The 17,550-nt window shown below is 37.3% G+C and overlaps 1 protein-coding gene across 7 annotated transcripts in view; it reads right to left on the bottom strand.

Moving 5' to 3' along the window:
• Window positions 1–17,550, bottom strand: part of LOC145993921 (ATP-binding cassette sub-family C member 4-like) — a 243,132-nt gene that overhangs the window by 55,472 nt on the left and 170,110 nt on the right. For all 7 annotated transcript variants that reach the window (XM_083129849.1, XM_083129847.1, XM_083129851.1 and 4 more), the window contains 5 exons: window positions 14,027–14,137; window positions 11,167–11,376; window positions 6,581–6,867; window positions 3,757–3,940; window positions 763–912 (listed from right to left, as the gene is read on the bottom strand). In XM_083129849.1, the coding sequence (XP_082985975.1) occupies window positions 763–912; window positions 3,757–3,940; window positions 6,581–6,867; window positions 11,167–11,376; window positions 14,027–14,137 (942 nt within the window). The remainder of the gene's footprint in view (window positions 1–762; window positions 913–3,756; window positions 3,941–6,580; window positions 6,868–11,166; window positions 11,377–14,026; window positions 14,138–17,550) is intronic.

Below are 17,550 nucleotides of genomic sequence, written 5' to 3'. Positions count from 1 at the left end.
CTGATGAAACGAGTGTCTATAGATTTTCGATTTTTTGATGTCATTGGAGAAAGAAGATATTTACTGCATTCTACTCTGTACTGCAGCGCCTTTCTTCTATATCTGTCACAAGCTGCACGTGTGAGAGATAGCTTTCTCGAAGCTTTCCCAAGTTAAAACTAAATTAAGAGCAACTCGGAAGCAGGATAGATTGGAAGCCCTGCTCTTGTTATTTGTGGAACAGGAAAAAGCTTAGTCTATTGATGTAAATGAAGTTATTGATGAGTTTAAGAACATTGTACCTTTTGACAGACGTCTCTTGTTATAGATGACGTGTATTTTGATGTATTTGTTTCTAACATTTATGAATATTTTGTGTGTCTGTAATTTCTATGCAATTTGATTTTTTTCTACTACATGTATTCAGAAATTTTCAACACTGTCATTTAGTGAATGTATATTCCTTTACAAACATCAGTGCAGTTAAAGAGCCAAGTGATTGTGTTGCAAAATATGCTATTAAAAAGGTACAAGACCATTTTTTTTCTTTGTGCGCACCCAAATATAAAGTTCTAGCTACACCTATGTATCTTACTACATCTAAAGTCCCATAACATGAATAAAGTACTAAAGAAGAATCTCTGGATGCATAACAACTGGTTAGATCTACCTTGTTAACATGGTAGATTCCCTATAATTTGGGGGTATATATAATTGCTAATGAATTAACTATCTAATTAAATAACTGTTCTGCTATTGTGCAATATAAAATTACAATATTACCTGAACAGAATTTGGCTTGACACTTGTAGAACATTCTATTATTTCATTGCTGGTATGTTCTCCTTTCTCTTCACTGTGAGCAAGGAGGTGTGCAAAATCCATTCCACTTTCTAGCAGGTTACTGTAGTTGCCCTGAGCCTCAATAGATCCCTGAAGGGAGTCACAAGAACATTTAAATAGTTATGCAAGCATATATAGTTTAGCCATCACATAATCATTAGAACAGGTTTTATACTAGAAATTCAGATAATGGATGTCCAGATTTTAAATTAGTGAATATCTATTTTGGAAGCAGCTAGTGGTCTTGATATCTGGATATTTTGATTATCCAAGAGACTATCTTGATAATTCAGATTCAGATAATTTGAGTGATCTATTCAGTTGCAAGTTTTATTACATGTAACCTTTGTCAGAAAAGTTTCAGGATTGACGCTGTAAGAAATAATATATTCAACTCAGCAACTAATTCACTCTAATAAGCTTATGGTTCATTTTCCCATGAAGTTTTTGTTCACGATTTTGCCACCTATCTGGTATCCTTGTCAGGCATGTACAGCTATGAACCTATGAACCATAAGCTTATTACAGTGACTTACCTCTCTCTGCATAACTACTAAGGGATATCTTTAGATGTAATCACCAACAAAAAAGTTCTTCCTGTCAAAGTAGTTCCCTCCGCTATTTACAAACAGCTGCCAGCATTTACGGATGTCTTGAAAACAAGCAGAGAAAGACTCTTCTGAAATGCTTCTCAGCACATCTGTCACATCCTTTTGGATTGCTGGAATATCTTGATGTCAGTTTCCTTTCAGTGGCATTTTCACATGGGAAACCAGATCAGGTGAATATGGTGGATGTGGAAGAGCAGGGATATGATGTTTGGCCAGATATTCCTGTACAGATACAGCAGTATGGGACATGCATATTCACAATACATATCATGTGGTTAAATAACACCTGCATGGTTCAATATCAACATTGAGTCCAACATTGAGTTCTGCTCAGTCGTCCGATTTTTGTGGACACGAAGGCATAATCAGAGTGGAATCCATCGCCAAATTGTCGAGGTGTATGGTGGGAATGCAATGTCACATCCCATGATCAGGAAATTGCCAGATGTTAGAAAGAACGAATGTGAACGACGAACAGTGTGTTGGGCAGCCTGCAACTGGAACACTATCGACAAAACAGAGCATGTGAATGCAATCATCCTTGCCTACCACCATGTGAAAATTAAAAGAGATTGCAAGTGAACTGAACATATAATACAATAGTGTGTCTATGCTGATTCATGACCAGTTGGGTGTATAGTAAACTGTGCTCTCACTGGGTGCCACGATTGTTAACCGATGAGCACAAATGTCAACTCAATTGAAATTGAACAGAATTTTTACGCACAAGAAATCAAAAAACTGGTCACACAATTCGAAAAGTGCTTGGAATACCTTAGTGACTATGTCGAAAAAAGTTAAATGTTCATGCATTTTTCTCCAATAATTATTTTCTTTCTAATGTGTCTTGTTTGTTTTATATAGGGGGTGTAACTTACTTTTTGATTTTCCCTAGTAAAAATCATTAAAACTGATTTTATAGGTACAAAAATTAACAACTAGCTACAACCTGTGATAATGCAAGGTTAATAAGTATTAATTGTTCATGCTCAGGGTAGTAAACAAACCTGTTCTACAGAAGATATCTCTCTTCTCCAAAAGAACATCACCCTTATAGTTTCTAATGTTTTTGATTGCTAACTGATATATTCAGGTTGATAAACCAATATATACATGGGTTGGAAATTTAATAGTGGCAACACAGCTGTATATATGCCACAAAACGGAACCAGTGCTTCTCACTTATACAACATGTTAGTTTGATACCTAAGCTACCTCCCAGTAAATTGACTCTTCCTTCCAACACTAGGCACATGCGCAGTGACGAGAGGAATAGAGTATTGCTGGAGTTGGCGGTCTAAAGTTGTGTAGTCAGAACTCAACTAATGTAAAAATTCTGATGATTCTCGCCATACCCCCAGGACAGACTGTCAATGTGCAGTATTACCTGTGGTATTACTGTTAATTTTTGGAACATAACCTGCGACCTGCATTGCGAAAGAAGAGGGAACACTTTCTTCTGAATTCTCCCATCATTTTGCTTGGGTGCATGTAGTGTAACCTGTGGCTGATTTGTTACCTCGATGGGGCTGGCAGATGCTCTACCAGCCCCTGTGACTTTGATTTGATCCATAAGATGAAGGGCATTCGCTTCTGAACTGTTCCAGAAATTCTTCAGGCAATAGACTGCTCCATTCAAACCATCAACAGAACAGGCACTGCTACAGAAATACTACGACTTCCACATCTCTGGCAATGGTGGTATACAATGCTGGTGATTACATCGAAGGGCTGTAAAAGTTTCACAGAGGTATCTCTCTCGTATCATTTGTAAATTAATAGTTGCCAATATAATGGTTGATTTGGTGTTTTAAGTCCACTTTATGCACAGTAAGGCTAATCGGGACTGGACCTACAGTTTAAAGTGGAATCCGAACCACTTGTGCCTCCACCGGGTATCGAACCCGGGACCCCTTGATTACAAGGCGACGACGCTACCACTGCGCCATCAGGGAGGCTGAAGTTGCCAATATAAAATTTCCAACACACGTATATTACATTTTTTCATAATAAGTATGGATCGATATGAAATTTTTACAGTAGGAATGAGCCTATCCCAATCTGGAAAGATTTGGATCTTGTAATGGATTGACTTAAGTTTTATATATTGGTTCCAAGATTCAGATATCAGATTTGGGATCCAGATATCAGTTCTAAGATTTGAGATTCAGATATTTCACTCAAGGTTTGAGTTTCAAATATCAGTTTTAGTATTCTAGATTTGGGTAATTTGGATTCAGACTCAAACACCCATCACAGTAGTACAATACTTCAAAGTAATGTTACAGTATGAAATTTCACTTATCACAAATATAGTACTTACATTACATAAAATGACAATGTGATCTGCATTTTTAAGATACTGCAACTGGTGTGTGACCAGAATACATGTCTTGTTTCTTAAAAATGAAGTAATGCAGTTTTCAAATAATTGTTTTCCAACAAATGTGTCCACAGCAGACAATGGATCATCGAAAAGGTAGATATCAGCATCACGGTAGACAGCTCTGAAAAAATAGTCAGTGGTTACTTTGTTTCAATAATTTCTTTATCATAATTAATTCAATATGATAATGTCCAGAGTCCAGGAAACACACAAATACTAGCTAAAAATTTAAGCATGGACTTAAACATAAACCATCATTAAGTAAAACTACAAGGACAGAAATAAAGTTTTAGAACAATTATATTCACTGAAATCAAAATTGAACAAGATCACAGAATTATTTTTTTGTCTTCTAATATGTACAATCTATAGAGGCACATATTTTTGGGAAATAAGAAAGCAAAATTTCGGTACAAAAACAAATCGATTTTGGGTTCAAAAGCAGTAAATAAAATAAAATTTCGTTGTTATAGCGGTGAATAATCACATCAAAAGTGCTATATAAAATGACATTTTGGTTTTAAAATTGTGAATATAATTCTAAATTTGATTTAAAAACTGCACTTATTACACAAAATAAACTTACCCCTTCTAATAGCACATTTATGTAGTTACCAGGGTATTAAGTTTATTCCTGTGTAAAGTGGTCCATTTTTGCTTCCCAAATATTTACAGCAGAATTAAACAATTTTCAGTGAATTGCATAACTCACAGGATACTTAAGACTTCAGAAAGTGTCGCATCAGTATATAAACTGTAAATTTCGTGTTTAAGAATATATTTCGCATTTTGCAGTTCATTTCGCATTATTTTGTGACAAAAAAGGGTAGAAAAATGCACCTCACACCTTTCAGAAACATGAAAAATGTACATTACAGCATGTTATTTCATATTTTGTGTTTTCCTCAAAACGAAATTTGCATGCCTCTAACAATCTATTATGTACTTTGACATAATATACTCAAGGATCCTTACAATACAAATAATTCTTGGCCTTGACTTCACACATTCTTCCTTAAAGGTATATCATGTTTGAATAACCACCATTTAAAGCAAATGAACTGTGAATTGTAATGTGACTTCCACAACCAGTTAACAATTGCTCATCTTTAAATTTACATTAATTTTTGTAATTCAGTGATTTTTACTGTTGATAACTAACTCATCATCATCAGTCTAGTTATGATTGATCCACATACATGACATAATCCTGTTATTGTAAAAATCCTAATGTGGCAAAAATTATGATTAGACGAGGTCAACCTTTGTACCATGAAAGTATCCAATGAGGCTCAATATGATCGTAGCCACTTCGCCAGACAGGTCAGGAGGTCTCTTCCATAAATCCCAGGGAAATCTTCAGTTGTTTGGAGAATGTTCAATCATGGTAGCATTCACCACTTGGAGTTTGATTGGAACTTCTTTTGTCAGAACACAGAAGGGAACGCAAATCGAGATGAGAATGGGATTCAGTCACAGATGACACTGCAATATGTTTTGACCTCCATCATGCAATATGACTCAAAATGTGTCACTTTTGCACACGGTACACATGCGAATCACAGGAAAATTATCTTTCTTAGTGCCGCGTTTAACTTGAAGTCATGCACTGTTCACTTCCCCTCTGCGAACTCCCACTTGCACGCGAATTACTTAGATAAATAATATTCCTTTCCTCTGCGAAAACTTTAGCATCGTGCAAACTTCACTTCTTGTAGCGAACTAACTTCTTTTGCTTTCTTTATGACAGATAAAGAAAGAGAAAACCACACACTATAACAGAGAACACAATTTTTACGAAATGCAACAATAGAGGTTTGCATTCAGATTTCAGTACCAATACTTTCTCCTTCTAAGAACAGAAAAGCAACTCTCTCTCTTTGAGCACCCGTTGTTAACAATGCAGTTGTTTACTCATAAACATTCAAGACTGTGTGTGATTGTTGGTTTCTTAACAGCAAAAATGACACTGCAAGCTTAAATATGATTCTTGATTTTAAAAGGGAACTTGACTATAATGCAAATTTTGTTCAGGTTGCTTCATAAAGCAAAATTACAGGAACTTCTCAAATACATAATTACAGAAAAAAGAAGAATGCAGACATTGCAGACACCTCTGACACCTCTGTATTATCCACATATCACAGTTTATTAAATACAGTGATAGCTCATATGATCTAAGGTCAGAATTTTTCTGAACTTGTCCCCGCATAAAGCAGCTTTGGGGCTCATCCAGTCTCAAATCAAAGGATACCCTGGGGGAAGGGGTGTGTGAAGGTTGCCAGAATGTGCCAGAAGGTTGCCAGCGTGAATGTGTGCTGGCCCTACCGCCACATCCTCCCTAAATGTGCCTTCATGGCATGGTGCTATATGCACGGGAACTTTACCTTACCTTATACATTTATGGGTGCAAAATGAGCATGTGTGCCAATGCAGCCAATAATTTTAACTCATGCATCCATTCATTCCTGCATGGCAGTCAGGTGCTGTACTGACTAGAACAGAGCAACTCCCCATAAATAGGAAGGATAGGGGGTAAAAATATCACTAAAACTCATCTGGAAATGTTTTTACCCAAGTACTAGTTATATTTAGATGGTAAGGGTCTTCCCGGATAATGTAGTGGTAATGAAGTGGTCCTGGGTTCAATATCCAGTGCAGGCATATAGTGGTTTGGATTCCACGTTAAACTGTAGGTCCAGTCCCGATTAGACTTTCTGTACATAAAATTGACTCTAAAACAAACAAACAAGAAATTTACCTGGCAAGATTGACCCTAGCTTTTTGGCCTCCACTCAGAGAAATCCCCCTCTCCCCAACAATCGTCTGGTCCACGTAGGGGAAATGCTGAAAGTCCTTATTCAGAGCACAGACCTCCACCACCCTCTTGTATCGCTCTAAGTCGAAGGGGGAACCAAACAAAATGTTCTGCTGCACGGAAGCAGAGAAAAGCCAAGGCTCTTGTGCTGCGTAGGAGACTCTTCCATTCACCTCCACGAAGCCTTTGGTCAGGGGGAGCTCACCCAAGATGGCATGGAGCAAGCTAGTCTGTGCAGAAGAAAAGTTTTTGTATATTAATAATACTGACCTGAACTTACAGACTTGTAAGAATACTGACACGGTCGTGCCAGGTTCAACAATAGAATATTAGTAATAGTAATCTCAATATATTAATAGATGAACAACACGAGACTCTACAATGGTATACAAATGACACATCTCAGAGCATGGGAAAACAATAAGATTTGCAGTCTAAACAAAACTCAGAACTTACGTTTGACATATAGATTCAAGAATCTATTTATTTCGATTATGCAGTTAATAAGAAAAATGTACATAAGCGTACAAGGACAAAATGATGTCAACAAAATATATCGACCCAAACAGGCATTGTCAGTTAAAATAAGCACACAATGGCACTGACAAATAAAAATTACTTACACAAATATACCACCCCAAGACAATGGTCTGAACAAGGGTTGAGGGTCCGAGCCCCAACAACAAGAAATGAAATAAATTGGTCTGCACAGACACCCTCAAGAAGTGCCAGGGCGAAAACAAGTTGTGTACAAATGAGAGGACCGTAGGGTGTATTGCACCCCACACTAGTCCTCCACATGAACCTCATCCCAATGAGGACCAAGGAATCTCGGGACAAGACACAATAAAAATCGACATTCAAATAATGACACAAAATGGCAAATAAGCAAAACTACTAACTCCTCAACAAGTGCCAGGGCGCAACGAGTTTGTATAGCAAGATTGCTGTAAGGTGTATTGCATCCTACACAGGTCCCCCACATGAACCACACCCCAAGGACTACCAAGAACAAAGCACATTAGACATCTATACACTTCTAAGAGCAAATGAAAAATGGTTCAAAATCTGGGCAGATTGGCTCGTATTTATACTCTTTTTGTTGCCACAGACGACTAGTATCAGAATGGAAATTATATACGCAAAGGTGTGTAAAAACATTAATACATAATAACAAAATGCACAAATACACAATAGCAGCACAAAATTATAGAGGGAATTTGTCAATTAAAACATTCTTTAAATAACTCAAAACTTTACCAGAAAACTATATAAACTAATAACGTGATGTCAGCAACAAGATTAATATATACAAAGCAGGACTGTGTACTTCAACAGTCTGACGTCACTCAAAGATTTTGCAAGTAAATAAAATATAGAAATAAATCGAAATCTGTAACACAAATAGATCGTAAATTACACAAAAACAATAGCTAAATTATCGCGTGCCTAAACCTGTTCATGGGACATGTCCTTTCATTTCCACTGAAAAACATACGCACGATTCCATGGTGAACCAACATGTCACGTCAACTTCTTACATCGAGTTATGTGTTCGTGTTAATCACACACAGATACGGCACCAACACATCAGTTTGGCACAAATACAACGTGCAAGGGCAAACTTCTCTCAATTATAAAGAACGTTGTTCATAAGTCTGTAGTCGGAAAATGAACTTGCTCTAGATCTCGGCGCAACCACAAGGGGTTCCCAGGAAGGACATGTCAATAGTCAATACCTATATATAGGTAAGTTATGCTGGAACACATTTCTGTAAATTTGGATGCAATTTTATAAAAAAAATAATAAATTTCCTCTGACATAATTGTAGCATATAATATGTCATAAATCTGATAATGATTAAGTTTTGAAGACAAGTATTGATTTTGTGATCAGCTTTTTTACATGAAGATTGAAAGTAGTAGAACATTCTGAGCCATTTAGGGGAATGCAACAATAAGTGCTAAGACTTTAAAATAAATGGCATATTTGAATTCATTGAACCCAAAAAGATATAATTTATACTAACATGATATCCTTTTTTTTTTTCGATTTTATGGCTGTTGTAATTGATACATTTTGCCAGTTTCCAACCCACCACCAGACTTGCACAACTGCTTTTTTCTTTGATTTGAACAAAATCATTGTAACCGTAGAAAGTAATGTGGCATTTTTAAAATGTTAAAGCTCGGCTAGACCTTTGGTCAATGACAGCAAAGCCATTTTCGAGATTTTCCCTTCCTTCAAAAAACCGAATTGTGAAGAATTACATTGGCTTAGAATTCCAGGGTTGCTACACATCTGAAAAACCTGGAAAATGGGTAAATGTCAGGGAATTTGGCTTGTCAGGGAATTGTGCAGATCATCTGGAATGTACGTGCATTTTGGAGTCTGCAAGAGAATAAGTTGCAAAATGAGCAAGCCGTTCACTTCCACTTCTGGATTCGGTTCTTGTGATTCCACTCCCAAAACATATTCAGTTCAGAAACTTGTTTCTTTTGTTCTGATCATTCTCAGTGTTGTGAAAAATTATGGTTCCTTCGAATATCTGTAATAAATTTTCACTTTTTAAATACTAGATATTACAAAGAATGTGAAAGTAAAACTTTCAGTCCAGATATCTGATTGATAACCAAAGTACATTGACAATATGACCATAATTATCGGAAAGGTTGGTGAAGATGAGGTTATTGTCTATTATTTTATACATCTTAGTCTTTTTGGCATTTCCTATAGAATTCCTATATGCAACAAAAATTTATCTGGATGCTGTCTTATGAATGTAAGCAAAAAACAGCATTTTCTACGACACTACAAATCTGCTAGAAAATGAAAAATTGTGTATGGTTTATAAAGATTATGTTGTCTATGAACTTTTTCTGTTGTTTTTATGTTGTGGAGATCTGTTATGGTAAAATAATGTACCTCTGTTACCTTAGCCTGAAGGCTAGATACACGTGATTGTAGCACCCAATACATTTGATGCGGATTGTAATTTTACATTTCATTCTTCAAATTTTCATCTATTTTTGTCCATGTAGAAGTAAATTTGCTAAAAATAAGTGATGAAAGTGAATATTCATAATAATTAACGGATTATATATTTAATTGAAAAACACAAGGTTCAAAAGCAAAAAATCATGACAGTAAACATGTCTCGAAAAAATTTCATTTTTGTACTTTAAAACCTGGAAACGTCAGGGAACGTCAACGTCATAATCAAAAAATCGTAGCAACCCTGAATTCCTTCTAGAGCATTCCTGTGAATCTTTGCATGTTTTGCTTTTGTCTAGGTATTTGCAATAGTTTAATAGGCTTACATAGCCGTACAAGTTTAATAGGCTTATGTAGCCATGAAAATATTGTGAGTATCTAGACCACAGCAAAAGCAAAACACACAAAGATTCTTGTGAATGCTCTAGAAAGAATTCTCAGCAGATGTAGTTTTTCAGAATTTTGAATGTCAACAGAGTAAATTTCAGAAACTGCTTTGCTGGCATTATCCCAAGGTCCTGCTGTGTCCTAAATAAAAATGTTATTTACAAAATTCATAACAAAAAAACAATATATTATGTTTTTTAATTACCCCAAGATAATAAATAGACAGAGAAAGCCTTAGGAGCTCAAAACTGTTGTTAGGAAATGTCATAGATCGTCAACTATTGAAAAGTTACAAAGAAAAGAGGGTGTCTAGAGAATATCTGTTAAATGATCGAGTGGATATACAGTCGAACCTCAATTTTACATTTCGTAACATAAACTTTTTACATTTGCAAAATGTAAAACCCAGGAACTTAAAATCGGGGTTCCACTGTTTGAGCTAAAATTGCCTGGATATCAGATTCAATCACTTTTACAAGGCTCCCGTACTAATCATCTCTCACAAGTAAAAAATAAATTTAAATTTCAGTAGAAACAATGCTGTGGATAATCTAGATATCAAATATCCGGACAATTCAGATATCTGGATATCCAGGTAATCCAGATATCAGAATATCTGAATTTGAGATCCGGATAGAAAGTTATCCAATATCCAGATTAACCCCTACCCCACGCATATCCATCCGTACCCCACACATTCTTGATCGTGAAAATTTTTTAGAGGTGATATGATCAGCAATATGCTCTGACCACCTTTACTCCCCAGGGTTGCTACCAGGTACCCATTTATTTGAGGCTGGGTGAACCACAGGAATCAAACCCATGTCTCCTGCAAGGCAGTCTAGACTAGCTTTCCCACCCCACAAAAAGGAAACATGCTGTTAAGGCTAGTAATGGGGACATGTTCTCATGATGCCATTTTGCAGATTGAATGCATTGAGTAGGCAAATCTATGATCTTGCCACTGAGAGTTCTGGATTTAGGGAGGGCTGTTCTTTTGTGAGCATCTTGTCATCATCATCATCATCATCATCACCATCACCATCATAATTGACTAGAAGTTACAGAGAAGTGATACATAAAGATAATTTCAACAACAAAAAAAATCTTTAGAACTTTTGGAGTGTATCTAGAACATTATATTCACCTTCCCAGATCCAACAGGCCCTATAACTGCAACCAGTTTACCAGGAATGAACTCTATGTTGATCTGGGATAAAGTATTTTCACTGGATGAATTCCATTTCCCACTTGCATTTGTAATTGTAACACCCAAAGTCAGTTGTTCACTGTTACCATTCTTGTAGGGGAAATTGTCAGCTATGCTTGGAGTGTTTTCTTCGTACAACAGAAAGTCCTGGAATAGATAGAAGCCTTATCAGTTGCACTTATATTTTCTTGTGTTATTAATCAAGTCAATGGTACAGTTCTCTTCTTTCTCAAATATACAGTACAATAATTTTGTGTAAGCCACAAAAGGCTGTTGATCGAAATTCTATCAAATCTGTATCAGACAAATCACAAAAACTTATGTGGCCGTGTGAAGCCCATAGTTGTTGCTCTAATTTCAGACTGGTTCATTAGTGTTTATGTTCGAATTCTTTTGTTGTTTAAAATTGGTTGGGTCTCCTCGATGCTACAATGATAATAAAGGGTGATTCATATATAACTTACACATTTCATTATCAATGTATGAGAACGAGAATAAAGCTAGCAACATGTTATTGCATCTGAAATGTAGCACAGATATGGGAGTTGAATAGCTTTTACATTGCATGCTGAGGGCCTCCCCGATGGTGCAGTGGTAGTGTTGTTGCCTTGTAATCAAGGAATCCCGGGTTCGATACCCGGTGGAGGCACAAGAGGTTCGGATCCCACTTTAAACTGTAGGTCCAGTCCCGATTAGCCTTACTGTGCATAAAGTGGACTTAAAACAATAAATCAATCAATCAATCAATCAACATTGAATGCTGAAAGTGTCCTTTCCTCCCCTCCACCTCTTGAATGCACAGTTGGACACATTGTCTCATGTTCCTGGTCATTTGTTCAAATAGGCTGTTCTGTTGTCAATACCGGTGATATCATTTGTAATGCTCTCCTTCTATTCGTCCAATGTCAGAGGGTGTAATACTGTTTCCTTAAGATACCTGCCCAGGACCAAGTTGAGGGAGGTGGATCAAGTCAGGAAATATCGGTAGCCATAATTTTAAGGGAATTATTCAGTCCTCAAAGACACTTTGGATCAGCGCCAAGAACTCATTTGGTGCATAGCATGTGGGGCCATGCTGTTGAAATATCCTTGTCATTCAATTGGTCAACAAACACCATAAAAATTCATAGTGTGTACTGCATTTTCACAGCGACCGAGACAATATGGAGATGAAAGCTACCAAATCTAGCACAGATGCTTACCTTTTTTAGAATCTTGAATCTTCCAGATGTCCCACGTCATGTGAGACTAATATGGAGCATTAAGATGTATTCCTATGGAAGTTAGATATGACTGAAATGTATTAGTTTTATGTGAATCACCCCGTACTATTGTGTTGTAATCAAGAAATTTCAAAAAGTTTGATCCCCTGTGAAGGCATATTGCAAAGTGGTTGTAAGTCTAATTTAAACTGTAGACCTATCACGATTAGCAGATCTGAGTGTAAAGTGAATCTAAAATTGGTTGCCACTGTCCTTTGTGTGTTTATAGTTGAGGTGTTTATGAATGATCTCACAAACTTATTTTATAATATGGCATTGTTAATTACCAGTGGCGTAACAGCCCGTAAGGGGCAGTGCCTACCTACCGGCTGCCAGCCTCATTCCCACCTGCTGAGGTGGTGAGATAATACAACCAGTTACAGAGTTGTGTATGTTCACCATGACGACCCCCCAGTTGTTGTTGTATGTTTCCATGACCGGGATACACTATTCATTCATAGCTCTCCAATTTTCTCACAATGGTGGGTGGCCACTGGTATCATACACTGACTGAAGTCTCAGGAGAAAAGTTAATATTTGCATCCAACTTGTGTAGTGAAAATTTTATTGGTTATAATTTAAAAGTAAATATTCATTAGAAATAAATAATAACAAACAATAGACTGCTGGACATTGAACTCCACTCATTATTGCTGTGTATATTGTTGTAATCCCGTTTACCTGGGATCTGAGGTCACAGGGAAGTTTCAATTATACATTTAGGTAGAGCTTAATTGTATCTGTTGGCTGAATCTGCTCCGATTAGGAGGGTACAGATATGGAAAGTTGATGTAAAGGTTATTTACGCTTGTTCATACCTGGTAGATGTGTGATGTTCTTGTCCTGATGCTTCTTGCAGACCGAATCGTGACAGATGCCAAGGTTCTATCCTTCGACCCTTAGCTCACCAAACCGAGCGATCCCTTATGACTTGTAGCATGCTAGGCAGCCGTAACTCCGTGTTCCATCATCGTAGTTCAGTAGTGTTAATGTGTTGTAGAGTATTCAGAGACTACTTATCCATGTGAGCGTCGATGATAAAAGTAATCCAAAAGAGAAGCGTTGATGATAAGCGTAGTTCAAATGAGCGTCAAAATCCAAAAGAGAGCGAGCTCCGGGAGTGAGCTTGCTTTTATAATCTTAGGCTTCGAAAGCCGCAGTAGATCTTGTTTTGATCCACGCGTTTGCCTTTCAGTTCCTTGTTTAACGGAAGTTACAAGTTAGCGCATTCTTGGGATCACCCACTGGTCGGACAATTCCAGGAAATAAACAAGCGTGAATATTACCATGACGAGGTTTTCTCAGTTTAATAATCTCCATATCTCTACAATATATAGAGTCATCATGGGCTTCATTAGATTAAATAAACAAAGAGGCAGTTAAATCTTGTGCAAGGAAAAATATGAGCCTGGGAACAGGAAAATTTACCAGAACTTTGAAAAGATTTAGGACATCAGCATGAGTATTGTATGAGTTTGGTCTGAGGGAAACTTATAACCATTACAGCTACTTTGATTATGAAATGTGTAACTCACCTGGAGACGTCTCATGGCTACTAAAAGCTCTGCAAACAGTGTGATAGCTTGAGGGAAGAAACTAGCCATTGACATACGTAGAGTGTTAATAAGAGAAGTGATAACGAATAGCTGAAAAACATAAAAGAGTTACATTATGCAATTATATAAATAGCTCATGACTTACAAAGATATTTTCCTTAATCTTTGAGTAGTTTGTGTGTCACGTCTTGATAAACTTTTATCTTTTCGTATAACATCCAAGAAACTAGAAGTTAAAATATACAAAACAGTAATTTTGCCTGTATGGATGTAAAACTTGGTCCCTTACATTAAAAGAGGAACATAAATTAAGAGTATTTGAAAATAAAATCCTTAGAGAAATACTTGGACCTAAAAGGGATGAGGAGACAGGTGAGTGCAGAATGTTACATAATATAGAACTGCATAATTTGTATTCATGTCCCTATATTATTAGAATGATTAAATCAAGAAGACTTATGTGGCACAATGGGAGAGGAAATAAGAGTTTACAGGATTCTTGTTGGGAAACCTGATGGTAAGAGACCTGTAGGAAGGCCAAGACAAAGATAGAGGGATAACGTTGAGATGGACCTATAGGAAATTGGTAAGGCTGGAAAAGATTGGATTGATCTTGCCCAAGATAGGGACAGATGGAAGGCTTGTGTTGCTTCAGCCATAAACCTGGTTTAAGAAGGCTAGGGAGTTAGTAGTTAGTGCGCCATTGTGGCTCAACCACAAATTGAATTATTCCGGGCACCTGACTGCCATACAGGAGACATGGGTTCAATCCCTGGGGTGTGATGATCTAAGGTCAGAATTTTTCCAGCCTGGTACCTGCATAAAGCAAACCTTGGGTACCCCATTCTGCTTTCCATATTTTTTTTCTTTTCAATTTTTGTGTCGCTTTTCTTCCACTGTTGGCTAATTTTGATGATGAGGATGAGTGAAGATTAGATGGAAAGAGACACTCCAAAAAAACACCCATGCCTCAGTCAGAATTCTGTGACATATGCAGCTTGTCTTGTAATCAGAGACGTTAGGTTATTCAGTTTGGGAGGGCTAAATCTGAAATTTTGAAATGTGTTCATATGAAACTATTAGCAGAAACGAAAGCTAAACAAGACAACAATATTATACAGGGTGTCTCATAAGTAATAGCGCAAACTGACAGAGGTGAAAGTACACAATAATAAAAGCCAAAAAGTCTCAGTAAACATGGGTCTGCAAACGAGCCATTTTCGAGATAATCGCAAATGTGTGATTACAAGCACCCACTGACTTCATTGTTTGTAAATGTCGTCCTAGTTGGTAACATGCTAATAATGTGTGCGAATGTGTGGTTACAACGTCATTGATTGCATTTTGTAAACACCAAATGCTTTACTCCTTGCACGTTCCGAGGTTTGCTCTTTGTTTACAAAACAGAACATTTCCGAGAGGTGGCATTGTGATGGATACAATCAGTACACAGTCTAATCGTATTGTGGGATTCACATCAGTTGTATTGTAGTGCGTAGTGAAAATGGAACCTTACAGCAACAAAGAGTACATTTTACCAACTAGGATGACGTTTACAAACAATGAAGTCAGTGGCGACTTGTAACCACACATTCGCAATTATATCGAAAATGGCTTGTTTGCAGACGCATGTTTACTGAGACTTTTTGCTTCTATTATCGTGTACTTTCACCTGTGTCAGTTTGCGCTATAACTTTTGAGACACTCTGTATATGAAGCATAGCTGTTAGTATGATTTATTTTTGACAGGTCCAAGATAATTGATTCTTATGTGAAAATTATCACAAAAAATGAATTTATCCATTGAAAATGGGAACGTACTACAACACTTTAGAACTACACATTGATCACACCCAGGGCAACTTGCAAGAACACAATGCTCTGAAGTTGAAGCAGTGAGAAATTTTAATGCACAGCTCATTGTGTTGCAAAAAAGGGCGTAGCCTCCAAGGAAGTATTAACAAACAAACAGGAAGTAAGGACTTACATCACATACACTTGTCTCATCCTCAACGCATGTGATTAAGACAAGGCCCTTCCCTCCCCCTTCTTTGTCAAGGGCAAGGTTACCGACAAGGTGACCAACAGGATGTTGAGGTGGCTTAGTAAATATAAACAAGGCCAAGACCTTGGCCCTGACGATAGACCACAAGGTCTCCTAACCACAAAAAACCTCCCTTGGGGCCAGCAAGGCCAAATGGACAGATTACTAAAATAGCCACAAGGTTGGTAGCACTAAGAGCTGGGTTGAGGATGAAGACTAGGTCGTGTAGTGAATATATACTTCTTGCACACAATGGCGTGTGTGTGTGTTTTCTGCGAACTGGTGAGACAACGAGAGGCCGCTTTGACTAACGCCGCTGCTGTCTTTGAGGGTAAGACCCATTTTATCTAAGTGAACTTTCCACTTGGAACTTGCTTACTAGGTAATAATTAAACGATTGACCAAGAAGTTGGTAATTAGTACTTCGGTACTACGATGTTAAGATTTAGAACAATAAATAATTATTATGTCTTGGAACAGTGCTTTTAAATGAAGTCTTAGTATTAAGTATATCATAAATAGTACCGTACGCAATAGCGTTACATCTTGGAACATTATCAGTCATTGGAGAACTCCATATATATCTCTTGATCCCCTACTGTTGACCGCGGCAGAGACTTTGATTCCATCTGTAAGGGAATGGTAATTTGTAACAAAAAGTTCGAATCCCTGGTTTCTAGGAACTTTGAGCAAGGGTAATAGCCTCAAGGCAGACAGATTCTATGACTGGTTACAAACCGGTAAGCAATGAAGAAGTGGAAATTTTGGAGTCTTACATTTGCTTCTGAATAATTTCTTCAGACTAGCAAGTTTGTTCCCCATGTAGTCTTCCAGTTCTGCTACAAATTTCCCTGAAAATTTTATATAGTATTAATTTAGGATAAATTTTAATCGATCAAAATTTTGTTTGGGGGGCACAGTTGCAAATCCTCTCCCCTAACAATGTCCCTGCTTGTAATTTTTGTGTGAAAGGTTTGTTTCAAAGTGACGCATGTCTCCTGTCATGTTGGTGTGAAATCTCCCTTAGTAGTAATGAATTGGGACAATCTCAAGCCTTGCCTGGATTCTGGAACTGTGTGTAATATATTATGTGTTAACCAGTAGGGTTTGAAGGCTGATGTCATGGACTATGTACGAGGACAAATCGAAAAGTCTATGCCCCTATATTTTTTTCAGCCGAAATAATAAACATGCAGGGAAATCAAAATATAGAAATTGTTGTATGTACCTTGCACTATTTTCCCACATAGTCATCACGGAGGTTCAGGCATTTGTTCCATAGCACCACTAATTTTACCATTGCATCCACACGGGCAATGTTTCCGTTGTGAGGCGAGGGCGTATAGGGGCATGGAGTTAGGGCCCAATGCTTTCTGATCACGACCGAAGGTGGAAGTGATGTGATCAGCACCATGGCCCTGGCTGCCTTTACCCCCCCCTTCCCTGAGTTTCCTCCAAG

This window comes from Lepisma saccharinum, chromosome 10 (genome assembly GCF_977018435.1).
Source record: "Lepisma saccharinum chromosome 10, izLepSacc3.1, whole genome shotgun sequence".
NCBI classification, from domain to species: Eukaryota; Metazoa; Arthropoda; class Insecta; order Zygentoma; family Lepismatidae; genus Lepisma; species Lepisma saccharinum.
This window is presented reverse-complemented; position numbering and strand designations above follow the sequence as displayed.